This window comes from Peromyscus californicus, unplaced genomic scaffold, assembly GCF_007827085.1.
Source record: "Peromyscus californicus insignis strain IS unplaced genomic scaffold, ASM782708v3 Scaffold_15__1_contigs__length_86483966, whole genome shotgun sequence".
NCBI classification, from domain to species: Eukaryota; Metazoa; Chordata; class Mammalia; order Rodentia; family Cricetidae; genus Peromyscus; species Peromyscus californicus.
In genome coordinates, this window is record NW_026294447.1 from 7,250,701 (window position 1) to 7,269,184 (window position 18,484).

Here is an 18,484-nt window from a genome sequence, read left to right on the forward strand (position 1 = left end):
CTACCTGTATAGCACATGCAAACAGTCTCCCAGAGGACAGAAGAGGGTGCCAGATGCTGTGGAACTGCACTTGCTGACAGCTGGGAGCCACCATGGGTGCTGGGGACTGAACCTCAGTCCTCTGTAAGAACAGTTAGTGTCCCCCAAACCCCCAATACATACATTTCCATCTCTTCCCCTTGTTTCTTTCCTCTAAACAATGTGATTTTCAATTATTTGTTAGTTTTATAAAATAATGTGACTATATCTAGACACTTAACTAAAACATCGGGAAAATGTTCATAAATTAATAAAACCTTCATTACTTTTATAAAGTTAGCTAGAAAATAACTAAAATGAGACTACAAATAAAGTCTAATTTTTTTTTAATTTTTGAGATTATAATATAATTATATTTCACTCTTCCCTTTCCTCCCTCCAAACCCGCCCATATACTCCTCCCTTTTCCCCTTCAGATTCATGGTCTCTTTTTCACTAATTATTACAGTTTGCATATATGTTTGATATATGATATATTATAAGTGCCTGTGCTTACTTACTGGGCTAAGGTCACCTAATATGGTCATGAGGAATTAAATCAGGCCAGTTGGAGGGGCCACAGCACAACTGAGGCTGTGACAATTTCATTGAGAGCAATCAGACTTTTTAATCAGACCTTTATCGGAAACAGCTACAATGGTAATGTCCAGGATCAATACAGTTGTGGTTGCCAGGATACAGTGAAGTTTGTGAGCCATACAGGGTAGACCAGATTAATGTCTAAGAGCAATTGTCCTGTCAAGCCTCCTTGCTTCCTTGACTCCTAAGGGAACAGACAGATGCTTCACTGTCTGAGGGAGAGCATCAGTCTCTCAGGAACTGGAAGGCCCATTGTGCCCCAGAAGCCATGGACTGTAACCTGAAAAACCTCTGACCTGTGTCTCAAGACAGCTAGACCAGGTCAACTCCACGGTTCTCTGCAATAGGCGGTGTATGTGTATGCATATTCTTAAACACGGCTGCCCAGTCTGTTTACTGTTACTTGTCTGTATGTCTTCAAGGCTGACTGTTTGGCACTGAACAATCAACTGTTGTGGTCTTCTCTGGGCAAGACCACTTCCGTCACTCCCAACTGTCCTCACGTGCTCCTGGTGACATCTCTAGAGCTACTTTACTGCTTGACTTTTTCTTGTATTTTTTAAAACAAGTGAAACAAATGTTTCAGAAGCTCATTTTCATGTATTTGAAAAATTACTTTCAATACTTTGTCTCACAGGCCGAAATCGCTACTGTATTGACAAAAACTATGCTGGCACTCTTATTATTTGGGACAGAATTTTTGGTAAGTAAAATGTACAACTATCAAAAGAGCTAACTAGGCTGCTTTGGAAATGGTAGAAAATCAGTAATCATAATGTAATGTTTATCTTCCAGGAACATTTGAAGCAGAGAATGAACAGGTTGTATACGGTCTAACGCACCCCATTGATACATTTGAGCCATTCAAAGTTCAGGTAATTCATTCAGCCCTGTTCTTTCTGAATGCATAGAATTTCACAAAGTTTATGTTTAGGAGGAAAATGGTTACTGTAGATGGAAGCACATCACATTGCTGTGGAAAAATGTTTTACCTATAAAAGAATTTGAAATAACTTTAGCAGTTAAGTAACACTTGAGTCAGATGGGTAAAATCCATTAAAACCTATTATAAGAATTTTCAAATGTGTCTAATACCTCAAATGCAAAAAAAAAGGGGGTTCTTTAAGAAACATGCTCTTTCTCAGAATAGACCTGAAATATATTCATGTATTCAGGAACAGTGGTACAACATGTAATTAAGGCTGATCCCACAGTAAGAAAAATATTTGCTTCAAGCCTTCAACCTCTGGTTAGAAATTCACCATGAGGCTTTTACCCTTCTTGTCTCAGAACTGGATGTCAAGGAGCATTATCCATCAGTGAGGTCCACATATTACCTCTCCTGCTAAGACTTGGTAGAGCAGACCAATTTTCTGTTAGACATGTGCTGTTGCTTGTTCACTGGTCTTAGTGGTCCGCACTAGAGAAAAGAAGAATGTCTGCAAAGTTCCAGTGTGTCAGCATCAAATTACCACAAAGGCTCCTGAGGTTAAGGAATCACAAATGAGAGAAAGATAAGAATGCTCTCAAAGCTGTGATGGTCAGCCAGTGACAGATTTGTGTGCTAGGCTGGGTGGTTGCAATGTACCGGAAGTAACCAAATTACAGGCTCCTGTTGGGCCTGCTCTGCAGCCCACTTAAATTTGCACACGACATTGAGACAGAAGAATTCTCTACATCTGTTAAATCCCTTCTGTGTGAAGTACCTGCAAACACAAAGCAGTTCGCTCACCATCAGTAGTACCTCATGAAGAAGTGGCTCTTTGATTTCTGCCTTCTAGCGTGGGAAACACAGGCTCAGAGAGTTTAAGTAATTCCAGATTCAATTGACAGCTGCAAATTTACCCTAGGAAGCCAAGAGCAAGGCTCGCTTAATTCATCTAAACTCCTCACCTGACTGTGGCTTCACACACCAGCTTTGGCCAAGTGCCATCATTATTTCTATGTGTCCACAGTTGAAAAGAAAATTGTTGATGTGTATCTCTCCTCTCTCTCTCTCTCTCTCTCTCTCTCTCTCTCTCTCTCTCTCTCTCTCTCTCTCTCTCTCTTTCTCTCTCTCTCTTCTACTACATGGCACATCACTTTCCATCTCTACCCCAGGCTCTACTCACAATAGGATGTGTCTCTCAGGAGACACATAATAAAAGTGTTCAAATCTTTACAACCAGCTCTATTAAATTATCACCAATTTAGAAAATATTCATGAAAGGCCCTCTTTCTTAACTTTAGGCAGATTTTCTCCTTAATATGAATAAGTAAAGAGAAATATAAAAGTCTACCCTGTTTCTCTAGGACAGAGCTTTCCAAGACTGATGCCAATGTGACCCATGTGACCATCTTTGTGAAGTCCAGGTTTTATTTAGCAGCACTGTGGACTATTTGGAATAGATTATAGGTGATGTCCAATATTGTTAATGGATACAAGCAAGGCTTTGGGAATATATGATTTTTGAGGATAAGGGTTCATACATGAGAAATGATTAGTGAATGGATGTTGTAAGCACTACAATACAGTTAGATGAATGAGTAGGAACTGACTACATGCCTAGGTCAGACAACGACAGGCAGCTTTGAGCCACTGCTCATTGAGTCAAGTATTAAGCTTCCAGGTATCTACCTTTCAAAATGTTTTCTTCAGCATGGTAGTTGTCATGTGTGGGTCTCAGGTTTATTCTCCTATGTGTTCATTTTAGTCAGAAATGTCAAGTCAGCAAGTTATGATAATTAGGAGTTTATAACACACAAATTTGTTATTTTCAGTGACTTCCCTTTGAGTATAGCTAAATTGCTTGTTTTATTGCCTGCAAAGGAACTTGGAATTTTCCCTACTAGAAACAGGGATATGCTTGCTTTGTTTAGATGTAGACCACTCTGCTCTCTTTTGGAAGACCCAAAGTCCCAGGGGATTGGAAACCAGTAAACTAGGAAAATGTCATTAAGCTGTTATGATATATTGCTCATGGGTACTATCCAGATTTGTAGAAATAAAATTGAAGTCCATTTGCAACATAACCAAATGATTTAGTATTTTAATGTGTGTTGGAAGTTCTAAACATCCTAATTTCTGTATTACTAGTATTGAAAATCCCCAGGCTAAGCATTCATCTAACATTTACCTCGTCCTCAGAAACTTCTCCATTAAGCCCTGTAATAACTCAGGTTGATTCTTGGAATATTTCAAGTAATTATAAAATCCATTCTTCTAAACCTAGCAATTTAAATTCATCCAGGGACTGCTAAAATACCAGCAAGACCACAAATTCTGAGAGCAAAAGCTTTTCTTTCCATTAATGCATTTCTATACTTAATAAACCCCTTACATCTAGAGTCTGGAGCTGATGCCCAAATCCTATGAATATGTTTAATCCTGTGGTGCATTATGGGCACTTGTGTGAAATTCCTTACAGTTAAAATTTATTGGGCACTTATATGTGGGCATGTTTTTTAACTTCTGTGCATGTCAAATGAATGCTATTTAAAGACTGCATATTCCCGCTGTAACACTCATTGTAAAAGTCTCCTTCAGTCACCAAGGCTTTTCTTTTTTTTGTGACAGAATGTGAGATTTTTAATACTTGGAACTCTACAAACTGAAATATTTGTGAATATATTTTGTTAATATCATATTAGTAACACAATAAAGCATTGTTTTAAAAATATTTAAATAGATCAGCGATCTTACGATGCTTCCATGTCCCTACTGTAATGTCCATCTAGTAAGATGTGAGGGAAGGAGTCAGCAGACAGGCTATTGCTTTCACACAAGCTAGTGAATGTTATTTGATGCAGCCTCATAACTCATTTACTCTACTTTGATGGTTTTGTAATCAATTATGTTCTCTTTATTTTAAAATAAAATTATAATTTCATTTAGCTTCAAAGATTTTCCTAACACACCAAAGGTATATAAGATATATAGAATTAATTAAAAAACAGAATGTGGTTACATATCAATATATTATCTATCTTCTCATGCATGGTATATATTAAGGAAAATATGAAAATTACAATGAACAATATAATGATGTATATAATGAGCTATACTTAATGCTATCTGTTATGCTTCTCTTACATAGAGTAAACTATACATGTATTTTTTTTTATTTTTCCAAGTTTCACCATTTACTCTATATATGGAATACATTTTGGGCTACACCTGGATTCTTCCATAAGTTTTCTGTCCTATTTAAAGGACCAGGATGGGGTCCAGGTAAACCAAGACTTGGCCTAAGTGAAGAAATTCCAGAGGTAAGTAGAGGTCATGGCAGAGGATGTGGTGGGGCTCCATATGCAGCCAGTCTTCATATGTGCTGTCTTCGTGTGATACTATAAAACGATGCTACCACAGCCGATGTAAATGGATAGCTTAATGAGGATATACCACCCTGGAGGTGGATTAAGAAGGGCATTACCTTCTAGGTGGGCACTGATTCATTACAGGGAGTGTAATTTGGGAAGTAGAACAATTGAAACTACTTCAGAACCTTTCAAGCCCACAGGCAAGAGCCTCCTCTGGTGAGTAACAAAGGTGTATGTCCTCCCATGCACAGTCCCAGAACCTGAGAGATGGAAAGAGCTTTAGAAATCAGGTTTATTCTTAATTTTACTTATGACTAAATGAAGTCCCCTAAGTAAAAATTATAAAGTCACATCATGGCAGTGAAATTGCTTTGACAAACCATGGTTGAATTTATTTGATATTAGAATAGAAATATTAAGTATAGAAATAACTTGAAAAACATGAGAAAAAGAAATACAGAAATGTAATACAAAAAGCTAAGAAATTATTTTTTGCTTTTGTTTTTTGAGACAGGGTTTCTCTGTGTAGCCTTTATTGTTCTGGAACTCACCCTATAGACCAGGCTGGCCTATAACTCAGAGATCTGCCTGTCTCTGCCTCCCAAGTGCTGGATTAAAGGCATGTTCCACTAGCATCTGGCTTATGACACCAAGAAAAATTTAATTTAAATCTGAAATTCTCTTCTAGGTGAAAAATATGATTTCTATTCAATAGTTCATGATATATGCTGTTTCTTTATCAAATAAAGGGCACAAATACAAGTACAGAAGCATTTGGAAGAGTCAATTGTCATTTACAAGATGGTATTTCAGATTAAAAAAACATGTGATGTCTTAAAGAATATTTTATCTGAATAATATTTTATTGTTTCTAAATACTTGACTTACTCACATATATTTTACATCCATAATTAGATGTAATTAGTCAGCTTGATAAATGTGAAAAATACATCGATTATTTCTTCTTTCAAATGCCTAGGAAGGAGGGTTTTACTTTTCTTTCTTTTTTTAACAGAACAGTCAAAGTAAATATTTTTAAATTATATGAGTGCCTACATCTACTTTATCTAAAGAAAAGTATAGCACCGTACTTCTAGAAATCTTAGTAGTTTAGGAAAGTTGTTTTAATAAAATACTATTTGATGTTGAATCATGGTTACCTATGCTGTCCAGATTCACATGCCTTCATTTTCTTGGTATGTTCCTGAACATATTTTTAGATGTGAATGGTTCTAATTTTTTCTTCTTGGCTATTGCAATTATGAATATATACAAAGCAGCTATGATGTTTTTATTTAAGGAAGACCGAATCAGAACTAGAATGCATAATATTCTGCCTCAAGAAGCTGGTCTCCTACTCTTCAGATAATTTTCTAGCCAAGGAAATGAATGTCAGAGTCCTTCTGGAGCAAAGATATCAAACTCCTTTTTCTGTGACTAGTCTTTTCCTGCAGTGTGAATTTCAGCCAGAGAAAGGCGCCGTGGGGGAGTAAAGGCAAGTGTCCTTCTTGTCTACCTAGGTCACAGGACAGGAGGTCCCCTGGTCATCAGCAGCATCCCAGCTGTTAAAGATGTACACTGTCCTGCAGTTTGCAGTGATGCTGGCATTTTATGAAGAGACATTTGCAGACGCAGAGGTAGGTAGCATCAACTTCAATATCATATATGAAAAATAATCTGTCAATTTTTTAAAAATTAAAATAAGCTCTTCCTTTGTGACTATGATCTGTTTTTCTTCATAATTGCTTTAATTTTGGGGGAAACACCACACATTTTAAGTAGGCAAATTTCCTCAAGACTATTAAGTATAAACAGATTAATTGTATCCATGTGCTGCTATATGAAATATAAATCAAATGTTTTGACACCTGTCTAAATTGTAAATAAGAGATTACTTGCTATATATTTTTGTAATTGAAATAAAAGACTTCAAAAATCAGAATTAAACATGTTTAGGACAGCATAATTTCTATCAATTTCAAGATACCTAATATATTTAGACAATTACTTGATAAATTGAGTTTAGAGAATTTCCATTGCAAGTTTTTCAGCTTTTATGTTTTTTTTTCTAAAATGTACATAATACCCAACCTCTGGTAACTCAAATGTAGGTGCACTAAGAGGTGATGAGCAATGAGCATATTTTAGCTAATGAGCATTATCTATACTGATTGTTTTCTGAAGAAAACAAAAGTAACCAAAAGCAAGTAAAAAATGGACTGCAAACTATGAAAATGATAAAATAAATATTTTAGCCAATTTTCTTTGTTTCATTGACTCATTCATAATATATTTTTCATAAAAGTGAAGGTAGATAAACGGTAATAAGGTAGATAACGGTAATAAGGTAACTAAATTAATAGTAGGTAAAATACAACAGGAAAATAAGATCCTGAATTAATCCTTGTTACAAAGAAAATGTGAATCTCAGGAAATAATCTCAGAGTCAGGAATGTTGAGGTTGTCACAATTACTCCATACAATTAATGGCTATGCCTTAAAGCAATTCTCTTCCTTGTAATGTGGTAGGTTTATATATATACATATACATATATATATACACACATATATATATACATATAGATGTGTATATATATATATATATACTTTTAAGATGTACAGAACTTCTACAATTTGTAGATTAAATGTACAAAAATATCTCCTCCAGTGCACAAAAGAGATAGCAAAATATGCAGAATCTCTGAGATGCTAAACAGGTTGAGGAAATGTGAACACGGAAGCAGGCGAGCGGGTGCAGCTTACTCGGTCAGGGCAATTGCAATTGCTTGTGGACTGTTGGGTCAGCCCAGTCAGACAACACAACTGGATAAAGTAACTGACTCCAAAATAAAATTTAAAATGTTTTCAGGAAAATGAGGGCAAAACACTAATGAAGAAAAAATATTCAAAGGAAGATTTGGAGTCTTACACTTAGCTTTGGTGAGGTAGGCAAAAAAAAAAAAAAAAAAATATTCCTGAGAAATTTTTTCTTTTTTCTTTTGGTTTATTTTTGAGATTCTAATATAATTACAACATTTATCCCTTCCCTTTCTTTCCTCCAACACTTCCCATAAAATCTTCTCAATTGTATTTCAAATTTATGGCTTCTTTTTTCATTAATTGTTATTGAATGTGTTCGTGTGTGTTTGTATACATGTATGTATGTGTGTATATACACATATTCCTAACTATACCCTGTTGAGTCCATTTGAAGTTACTTGTATGTATACGTTCAGGACTGACTACTTTTGAGAATTTTAACTGTCTCATCTTTACACAGGACTGGATGGAAGCTTATGCTAACAATGTACTGGATAAATTCCAGATAAGAATAAATTTTAAGCTGGTCTCAGATCAGAGTTCAGGTACCTAAAAAAAAATTAAAATTTTCCTCCAGCTAATACATAAATTTAAGTCAGGATATAACATTCCAACAATTACAAACTGACTGTTAAAAAGTACTAATCACAAAATCATACTAGAAGGAAAATAAAAAAACAGAACAAAGCTTGAACTATAACCACAGAATCAAATTATCAGAGTATTAAAAATGAATATAATCAAAGTACTAAGTAAAATTGTTTGGACTAACAGACTGAATTTAAAAGAAACTAAGATATATATATAGATATAGATATAGATATAGATATAGTATATGTGTGCGTGTGTGTGTAAATTTATTCTTTTTATATTACATCCTGAATACAGCTTCCCCTTTCTCCATTCCTCCCAGTTTCCCCTTCTCCCCTCTCCCCCGATCCACCCCTCCATTTCTTTTCATAAATGGGGAGGCCCCCAGGGATATCAGCCTAATACAGGGTGATAAGTTACAATAAGATCAGGCACAAAACCTCATATCAAGGCCTGATGAGGCAACTCAGTAGGAGGAAAAGGGTTCCAAAAGCAGGCAAGAGTCAGAGACAAGCTGTGCTCCCACTGCGATGAGCCTCACTGGAGCATCAAGCTCCACAACCATAAGACATATGCAGAGGGCCTAGCTCAGACCCGTACAAAACTCCATGATTGTCCCTTCAGTCTCTGTGAGCCCCTATGAGTCCTGTTTGAAACTAAGATATCTTAAACACTTCTGAAAATCACTTGATCAGCTGAAATAAATAAATAATGTGCACTGAGAACTAGTCCTACTGACTATTTATTGTTAGGTAGTATCATTATCTAAATCCTATGAAATTAAATAATTATATATCAATAGAGTATTTCACTGAAAAAATTCTATAGGGTCTATATAATTTAGATATTGAATAATGAATATAGAATTCCATTTGAAATACGGTGTTGAATGCAATGAGCAGAATTCATTGTTTATATGACAGGGATACAGTTTAGGAGAGCTTACTGCCTCACCCAATTACACCTTTGGGATGGTTGTCTCCTCAGTGTTCCATCTATCAGTATCCTTGCTTTCCTTAGTATTCTCTTAGTGTAAAGGCTCCTGCATGAGTCAAGATGGCTACCAGTGACTCCAGTATTGGTGAAATTATTAAGGCCACTCCACGTAGTTAAAAGGAAGATTTATTTAGTGGGTAACTTACAAATGAAGGGATAGGTAGGTGGCGGGTTCTGGGGAAGACTCAGTGCAGTTCTGTGGTGTTCTCTGAAGAACTCCCCTTGGTCTACCTCTAGAGTCCAGGTCCAGGAAACAAGAGAGTGCAGTGCATCCCGATCTCAGGTCTTCAGGGCCCTCTCTTGGCCCCGCCTTGTAGGCGTGATAGTTACTGAAGCCTCAATGGAGGTTAAAACTTCCAGACCAAAGCTGGAATGGCTACCCACTACACTCCTGTTTTAAATACTGGCATACAAAAAACTCAGGTGTGACTATGTAAGATGGAGTCAAACATTCATTTGTACATCTCCAAATTTGCCAGTGGAATCATGCTGGAGATTTGAATTCAATGTATTTTATGAACGGGAACCCAGCAGGGTCAACTGTAGGATACTCATGTTCTGAAAGAGGGAACAGGAAGACTTGGAAGAAAAATGGTTGTAAAAGTACATAGGAAAAGAAAAATAGAGTTGAGGAGGCAAATTCAACATCTGCTTGACATACACACATACACACACATAAGAACATATATTCTCAATAGGATATACTTATATATACATCCTATTTAGCCATGAACGTGGCTTGCATTTATATTTTAAAAGTATTCTTTATTAACTGATAAAATGTGCTGTGATTTAGTTTGCCAAAGACAACAAATTGAATTCTCATAGACTATCTTGTTGCCTTCATTTTATAATTTGTGGGACATATTCAAAATTTCTTGTCAACAAACTTCATGTTTCATTATTCAGATGTCATTCCTCTGCCTGTACTAAACCAGTAACTAGTACCAGGTCAGGGTTAGACAAAGTGAGAGTCACACCAAGTGTGATGGTGCCCCCAGGAGAGTGAGAGTCACACCAAGTGTGATGGTACCCCCAGGAGAGTGAGAGTCACACCAAGTATGATGCTGCCCCCAAGAGAGTGAGTCACACCAAGTAGGATGCTGCCCCCAGGATAGTGAAAGTCACACCAAGTGGGATGGTGCCCCCAGGAGAGTGAGAGTCACACCAAGTGGGATGCTGCCCCCAGGAGAGTGAGAGTCACACCAAGTGGGATGGTACCCCCAGGAGAGTGAGAGTCACACCAAGTGGGATCCTGCCCCCAAGAGAGTGAGAGTCATACCAAGTGGGATGCTGCCCCCAGAACAGCATGCTCACTTTTCCTCTCGGTACCTGCCAGACTTAGTAGAATTAGCAAACTATTCCCATAGAAGGAATGAGAGACACATTCTGGGTGAGGAACCAATAGCATATGCCACAAGGCATCCAGCTAAATTAAGGAAATTTGCTGCAACTTCTATAGAGATGGAAAGAGAAAATGTTCATTTAACACACTTCTGGTGTTGCCCATATACATTTCTAAATTATTTCATTTTTTTCATTAAAAGTTAGTAGACAATCCTTCTTTTAATGACTTCACTTTGGAATATAAGGTAAATTTGCATGAGTTCTCTGTCTAAATATAATTAAAGGAAGGTTATAGGAAAACAGTGAACTTTATTAGTTTTAGCAGAAAACTGTAGCTTGAGTTTTCTTGACTGGCCCACAGTCAGGACAAATCTCTGTCACCTGCCAGTCCCACAGCCACTCAGACCCAACCAAGTAAACACAGAGACTTATATTGGTTACAAACTGTATGGCCACGGCAGGCTTCTTGCTAACTGTTCTTACAGCTTAAATTAATCCATTTCCATTAATCTATACCTTGCCACATGGCTCGTGGCTTACCGGCATCTTCACATGCGGCTTGTCATCATGGCGGCTGGCAGTGTCTCTCTGACTCAGCCTTCCACTTCCCAACTCTATTCTCCTCCTTGTCCTGCCTGGCCACGGGCCAATCAGTGATTTATTTATTGACCAATCAGCAACACATTTGACATACAGACCATACCACAGCAGAAAACAATGACTTAAATCTAGATTCTGTTTCTTGAAATGAAAATAAAAACAATTATTGTATGAAAAAGTATTATGAAAATATAACGACTGAGTGCATACTTGCCTATTGTTAAGATTTTGTTACACATTACAAAACTAATAATGAAACCAAGGGCTTGTCATTAGGTCAATGACAAAATCATCCAATTTCTTGCATGAGTAAGACTTTCAAAATGGCAATGTGAAATACCTTAATTTTAGCAGTCACATATAAACATCAACCTTCCTAAATGATTAAACTGCATATAATCTTTCCATGGTATCCGGGGCAACTGATTCCAGTACCTTTTTCTCAACCCATAACTACCAAAATTCAAGGGTAGTCAAATCCATTACATTTGTCCCATGGTACTTTCATATAGTGTAAGCACATCCTTCATTATACTTTAATGATTTCTAGATTTCTTGTACTTATCTGTCCTGCACCATTTAAGCACAATGACAATAAAACATTGTGCATATGTTCAGGACAAACAGAATATTTCCCTGAGTTTGTTCATTCTGTGGTCAGGTGAATCACAGAGTCCACAGACACAGAAGCTCATTGTCACAGTAGCATAAGTTGGAACCATCTCCTCAAGGATCATAGAATTTGTCTATCATCAGTTACATTGTTTAATACATTAACTTTTATTCAACCAAAATATGACTAAGTTGTATGAACAGTAATAGTGTTAAGATACATACATAAGACTAAAATGAACAAGCAAACCAAAAAATAACCTAGACCATCTCCATGAAAATATCAAACTGTTGATTGCATTCAACATTGTTCAATATCAAGTACAGTTTACAGTACTTCTTTATTCTTTATATTTGTATTACTCTTTATTCACAAAGTTAAAACTGGAAATTTATCTGTATCAAGAAATGTGGGCCTTAATTTTGGTTTTGAAATGGCATCCTCAATATTAAATTCATCAACAGATTTAAATGTTTGGGTACATGTGAGTTGTTCTTAGGTAAAATTTAGACAGGCATTGTACATATTAAGAGACATATTTGGAACTCAGATTTCTCTCCTATCATAAGAAAAGTATAGAAAAAGCTGCTATAGTTGATAGGCAAAGAGAATTATCTAGTGTTGAAACCCTTTTCAAGCTGAAATTGGAGTTGGGACAGCTTCGTTCCTGACACTAATTAATTCGGAAGGACATATTTATTTCCCACATATGTTTTTCTTTACTTAACACTTGCTACATGACTCAGAAGAAAGCTTGCTTATGTGCAAAATTGTATAATGCCTTCCTAGTATGGAAATTTCCAAAGGCATATGCAGACTTTAAAATCCAACTGCACTATTTTATTTTAGCCTCATCTACCATAGACCATAATCACATAGAAAGATTCTGACTGTTTTGGGGCTGGGGAGCCTGCTGTGATAGCAGAGGCTTTTCTGTTTATCCAAATACTAGAGCAGATAAAGACTTATTTTAAATGTGCAACTTCTGTATAAATAACTTTTGGAGTCAAAAATTTAACATGATGACCACCAGAAAGTTGTGAGAGGCACATTCCGCTTTCCCTGAACCTGGTGCAGTAGCTACTTAATTACAGTGTTTAGTGGTCAGACCCACAGACTTTACCTTAAATTTCTTTATAATAATTATGAGATCAATTCTTAACCTGATAGGTTCCACTTCATGGGATGATGTTATTAACAAATGCTTGACATAGAAATATGGGCTACGTTAGCATGCTCTCCAAACCAAAACTGAGAGTAAGACACACACACACACACACACACACACTAAAAAGAAGCAGGCAAATGACCAATAAGACAAAACACAAATATGCCAAAGCGAAGTAAAAAGAAGCAGAAGTGAGTTTCTGCACCAGAGTGTGGTTGAGACACAGTAAGACTCCACTGGAGAGAATGGATGCTCCTGGGGGTTATCATGGTAGATAGCCTGCACTAGAGTGTGGTTGAGACATAGTAAGACTCCACTGGAGAGAACAGATGTTCCTGTTTGGTTATCATTTGTAGACAACTTCTTGGGTAGACATGAGACCCAGCCCAGCGTCTACTTCCCCCTCTCAACGTTGGCACTTGTCAGGACTTGTGCATTCTGCCATAGTCTCTGAGTTCCCACATTCTTAACTGTGGAGGCATCTCTCCAGTACTACAAATGCAGCCTTTTAATCAGCTTTGGACATTCAAAGTCTGATTGTGCAATTTTTGCACTAACATTTACTCATTAGCTGTGAACTATATGAAAACAAAAAGTTTATCTCTGAAGCAAGTTATGGCTTTTGGGGGGCTACTCTAAAGATTAAAAAAACTTCCTTGTGTATTTTTATGATAAATAATAGTAAGTCAAATGTAATTTAGAATAATTCTATTTCAACACATTAGGCATAGATTATTTGATGTGAATAGCAGTAGATAGTATTAGATTGGAATGAATCCAATGGAAAATGAAAAAATTGTCATGCAAAATGAATAAACAAGATGTGACTCAATATAATCTTTAAAATTCAGGAGACTATAACATAAATTGGTCAAAACAGATAACTGCTATTGTTTTTCCCCTTTCAGTCTCATCTAGCAGGTCTATGGGTTTGTCCACAGAGAATAAGAATTAGGTGGTGTGAATTCAGTGATGGAGCTTTTGTCCCTCTGTACAGTCTTTTCTACATATTTATCAAAAATACATGTAGTACATGCACCCTAGATATTTCTAGAAGGACTCTATATGAATGAGAGAAGATCAAATGGTTATATGTCTTAATTAACATAAATATGATGCAGACAGACTCAACTGTTTGGTATTGAAGCCTTTTCACATTTTTAGTGTCAAACATTTTTAGAATTTTGTGTCCCTTTAAGGATTGCATAAGTGAATATTAAGTTATTTAGTATTTTAAATAATTAGTGTTTAAAATAATTTAATACCTTAATGTTAAATTTCTGATTAAATGGTTTAACTGGATTTGTATTAAAGCTTAAATATTAGTATTAGTTTAATATAATAATTATTTGCTCAATTTTGTGTAATTAAAGGATTTGTATTAAATGCAAATGTACACACTTATTTGCTTAGTTTTTCAACAAATGTATATTGAGTACTATGTGTCAAGGATTTAGGCTCTTGAGACATAGCCATGAAAAAAGCACACCTTTTAGTGAAAGGAGATAGATAAGGAACAGAGGATTCACAGAAAGATGTAAGTACACAGAAGACATAAGTCAGAAGACATACAATTAAGTAGATAACTATAAAGGGATGAAGTGTTATATGTTTTACATGGATGGATGAAGACACATTTTTGCATAAAGATCTGAATTAAATGAGCAATAAGGATCATGAAGGAAGTCATTCTAAGTAGAAGGCAGAGTAGATAAAAACAGCCTTGAGTGGGGAACAAGATTGTTAGGAAGACTTGCACGTCTAAATGACTTACAGATGACAAGCAGGGACCAGGATGTGGTAGAGCACATCTCTAATCTCAATACTCAGGAAGACCTGGCAGAGGGACCAAGAGTTCAAATTTGGTGTGGGCTATATAGGGTGTTCCAGACTAAACAACTTAGAAAATTGATTGAATCTACCAATCAACCAATCAATCAGCAGAAAATTATACTCATAGGAAATGCAGAAATCAAGCTGGATCTTTTCTGGAAGCTTCATCCCTACTGGCTAGCTTTCATTGTGCTGGAAAGTGCTAGGAATGCTGCCAGCAGAGAAAGCAACAGTTGTCTTACCTACTGTAGAACCTTGAAGTTATAATAACTGGCCTGGAATGGTATAACCTGCGGTGATATTGTGTTGCCCAATATATGGTGCACCTTGATAAACTAATCTGTGTTCAGAGAACAGAACAGCCTCTAGATACATATAGAGGCCAGAAGATGGTGGCACACACACCTTTAATCCTAGCGTTCTGGAGGCAGAGATCCATCTGGATCTCTGTGAGTTCAAAGCCACACTGGAAACAGCCAGGCATGGTGACACAGGCCTTTAATCCCAGGAAGTGATGGCAGGAAGAAGGAAGGTATATAAAGCATGAGGACCAGGAACTAGAGCTGGTTAAGTTTTTAGGCTTTTAGCAGCAGTTCAGCTGAGATTCATTCAGATGAGGACTCAGAGGCTTCCAGTTTGAGGAAACAGGATCAGCTGAGGAGTTGGCAAGGTGAGGTGGCTGTGGCATGTTCTGTCTCTCTAATCTTCCAGCATTTACCCCAATACCTGGCTCTGGGTTTATTTTTATTAATAAGATCTGTTAAAATTCATGCGACAATAACCACTGGTACAACAGTGGCACCCATGTTGAAGGAGTAACCAGTTACCTTTTCACTGAACTTAAACCCCACTCCAAAAGATGGAACTCATGTCTCATACCTTTAACTTGGCAAAAATTTTAGCTGCCTAGGACATAGACTCTAAAGAAGACTCTAATATTATCTTGCTAAATAGAGTAATAAACTGTCCCTAAATTTTAACCTTCATATTTATAAATTAATGCACCTCTTGACAGAGAAACTTCTTTTTGTGGTAGATGATAATGCATAGACCCCAAATCGCTCAACATACAGAGAAAAGACTGTGTACTTAGCATTATATGGTGTGTTTATATCCCAACCCCTCTTCCCAAGGCTCAGAAATCATAATGCAAGAGGGTCCAGAAAGATTTGAGAGACAGAGGCTGTAGTTATCTGCAGCAAAACAATTCTTATACAAGACAGGGTCATTGTGCACATGAACTCACAGTAACTCTGTATGAATAAGACCTGTACAAGATCAAGTCAGCCCAAATACCATCACGGGCAGCAGAGAGGTTATGAAGCCTCACCCTTAGCTGAAAAGTTATTGGCAGTTGATGGCTGCTAAGTGATGGATAGTCAGTTTTGTTCACTGATGAAGGCCCTGAGACTATCCATGTAACAGTAGATAGCCCTTCACCCTTGCCTATACAGGGAGCCCTTAAAGGAGCAAATAAAGCTGTGAGGATAATGTGGTTGGGAAAATAATGGAAGAATTATACTTGATTATTAATATATTATATGCATGTTTAAGATTATCAAACAACTAAACTTAAAATGTGTGAAAGAAAGGAGACCATATTGGAGTATAACATGGATAGGCTAGAATCTTGAGTTTTAGTTTTGCTTTGAGTGCTAGCTGAAGCCCCTGAAAGTTTTGAAACTCAAGTGATGTGATATATTTTATAATATGAAATAATAGCTCTAAAACCCCAAAGATATGGAAGACAGAGAGACAGATACTCTTAGAAGATGGAAAATTAATTATAAAGGTACTTCAATAATTGATGTGGGGATAGAAGAGAATATTGGTTTGAATGCTTGTCACAAATGCCTTAATGCTGGACAGATCTTAATTACAATGCTGACATTTAGATCTAATGTATGAGAAGCAGAAAGAGAAAAATAACAAGGACTATGGGAGTCCAGCCCCTCAATAGTCCTCTCCCAGGGTCTGGGAAGAATCTACAACCAGTTGATAACTAATCTTCAATGAGAAGAAATGAATTTATGTACACGAAACTCCTTAGTCCATACACTTTATTATTCTGAGTCAGTTCTCTCTCTACACAGCTTGTATTCTGCTCTCATGCCTAGCTCCTTTCTTGCCTGATTTCTCTCTACATTTATCTGCTGTCCCTTCTAAGTTCTATCTTAATTCCTTCATCTTAGTTCTGCCCCATTTAGATTCTCATCCATCTAGTTCTTTCCCATCTTAGATCCTTTCTCATCTCCTTCTTTCTCATCTTGTTCTTCCCCATCTGGCTCTTCCTCATCTTCCATCATGTTCCTCTGGTATTCTCTTTTAGCCTTTCAATCTACTTCTTCCCATCTAGTTTGTTCCTCTCCAGTTCTTATCCATCTATTTCTTCTGTTCTCTTTCCTCTGTCTCATCTTCAAGTTCTCTCTTCAAAAATCCTCTCTCCTTCTACCTCTCAGTTCTCTGACTCTCTCAGTTCTCCCAACATCTCTCAGGAATCCAGATATAAACCCAAGAAATAGCAATCCCCTCATACAGCAAGGTCACCAGGCTTGAATTTTTACAGGGTCATAAAGGCAGGAAAGAATTTTCCTCAGGCAGTGACCACCAGGCTTTTTTTTACAACCCAAAAGGGGAGTGGTAAGGGAGAAGGTCCATAAAGAGCTAATGAATGGTTAGCATATCAAGAAGGGAATTTATGTGCTCAATCTACATTCCTAGAAGTGGTTAGGTAAGAAATTAGGAGTCTATTAGTAAGGATGTAAGGAAGGAGGTTCTCACCCTAAATTGCACAAGAAATAAAGCTATCCTCCTGACCTAGGAGACCAGGTGTTGTTTCTTGGGTGCTTAAGTCTGTTCTTAGAGAATACAGAGGTACTTTCATCCCTTTGGGGATGATCCTGGCCGAATGCTGCCAATGACGATAGTTATAGGGAGGCTTGAACTGGGGTTCTGGCTGTGCATAGCTGTCAGCGCACAAGGTTATCTAAATATTCCTTTAGTAGAGGGGAAATGGTGCCCAATAAATGATGGAAAAGCTATAATAGCACACAAGAAACTCATAGCAGGAAATGGCTAATAATCAAAAGCCAAATATTAACAAGGCTCCTTTAGCCTCAGCTTGACCTCTGGAAGGCCCTTGGCTTCTTCCAGGTATTAGCTTTGTCATAATCAGCTGAAATCCTACTGCACATATTTTTGTGGCTTGTAGCAGAAAAAGATTCACCGACATCTGTTTTGAGCAAATTGAAATCTGGAGAGGACATTTGCTAAGATGGTGTAAGCTAAGCCCTGATTGGTTAAAAGGAAGAGGAGGTCAAATGTGATGTTCAGACAGGCTGTTGTGGATGCCTATTAGCCCAGCACACTGATCAGAAGGCAGCTAGATCCCTGTATGAAGTTGGTATCTACTCTGTTTCCCACAATTTGGTAGCAAATTAGGGCAACAGGGTCCTTCCTTTTTCTTCTCATCATAACCTTCCAAGCAGAGCAAAACATATACTTTGTCTTGAGTTTCTTATGCAATTTGGAGGTACTAATAGATATTTGTTTCTTACTTGATCATGGTATTATAATCAATATTAGCCTAAGTGTCTAAG

General features: G+C 37.0%; 1 protein-coding gene across 1 annotated transcript in view; it reads left to right on the top strand.

The window, feature by feature from the left end:
• Agmo (alkylglycerol monooxygenase) overlaps nucleotides 1-18,484 on the top strand; it is a 304,197-nt gene that overhangs the window by 143,183 nt on the left and 142,530 nt on the right. Inside the window, exons 7-10 of the mRNA XM_052738359.1 lie at nucleotides 1,256-1,321; nucleotides 1,414-1,493; nucleotides 4,732-4,866; nucleotides 6,438-6,554. Of these exons, the coding sequence (XP_052594319.1) occupies nucleotides 1,256-1,321; nucleotides 1,414-1,493; nucleotides 4,732-4,866; nucleotides 6,438-6,554 (398 nt within the window). The remainder of the gene's footprint in view (nucleotides 1-1,255; nucleotides 1,322-1,413; nucleotides 1,494-4,731; nucleotides 4,867-6,437; nucleotides 6,555-18,484) is intronic.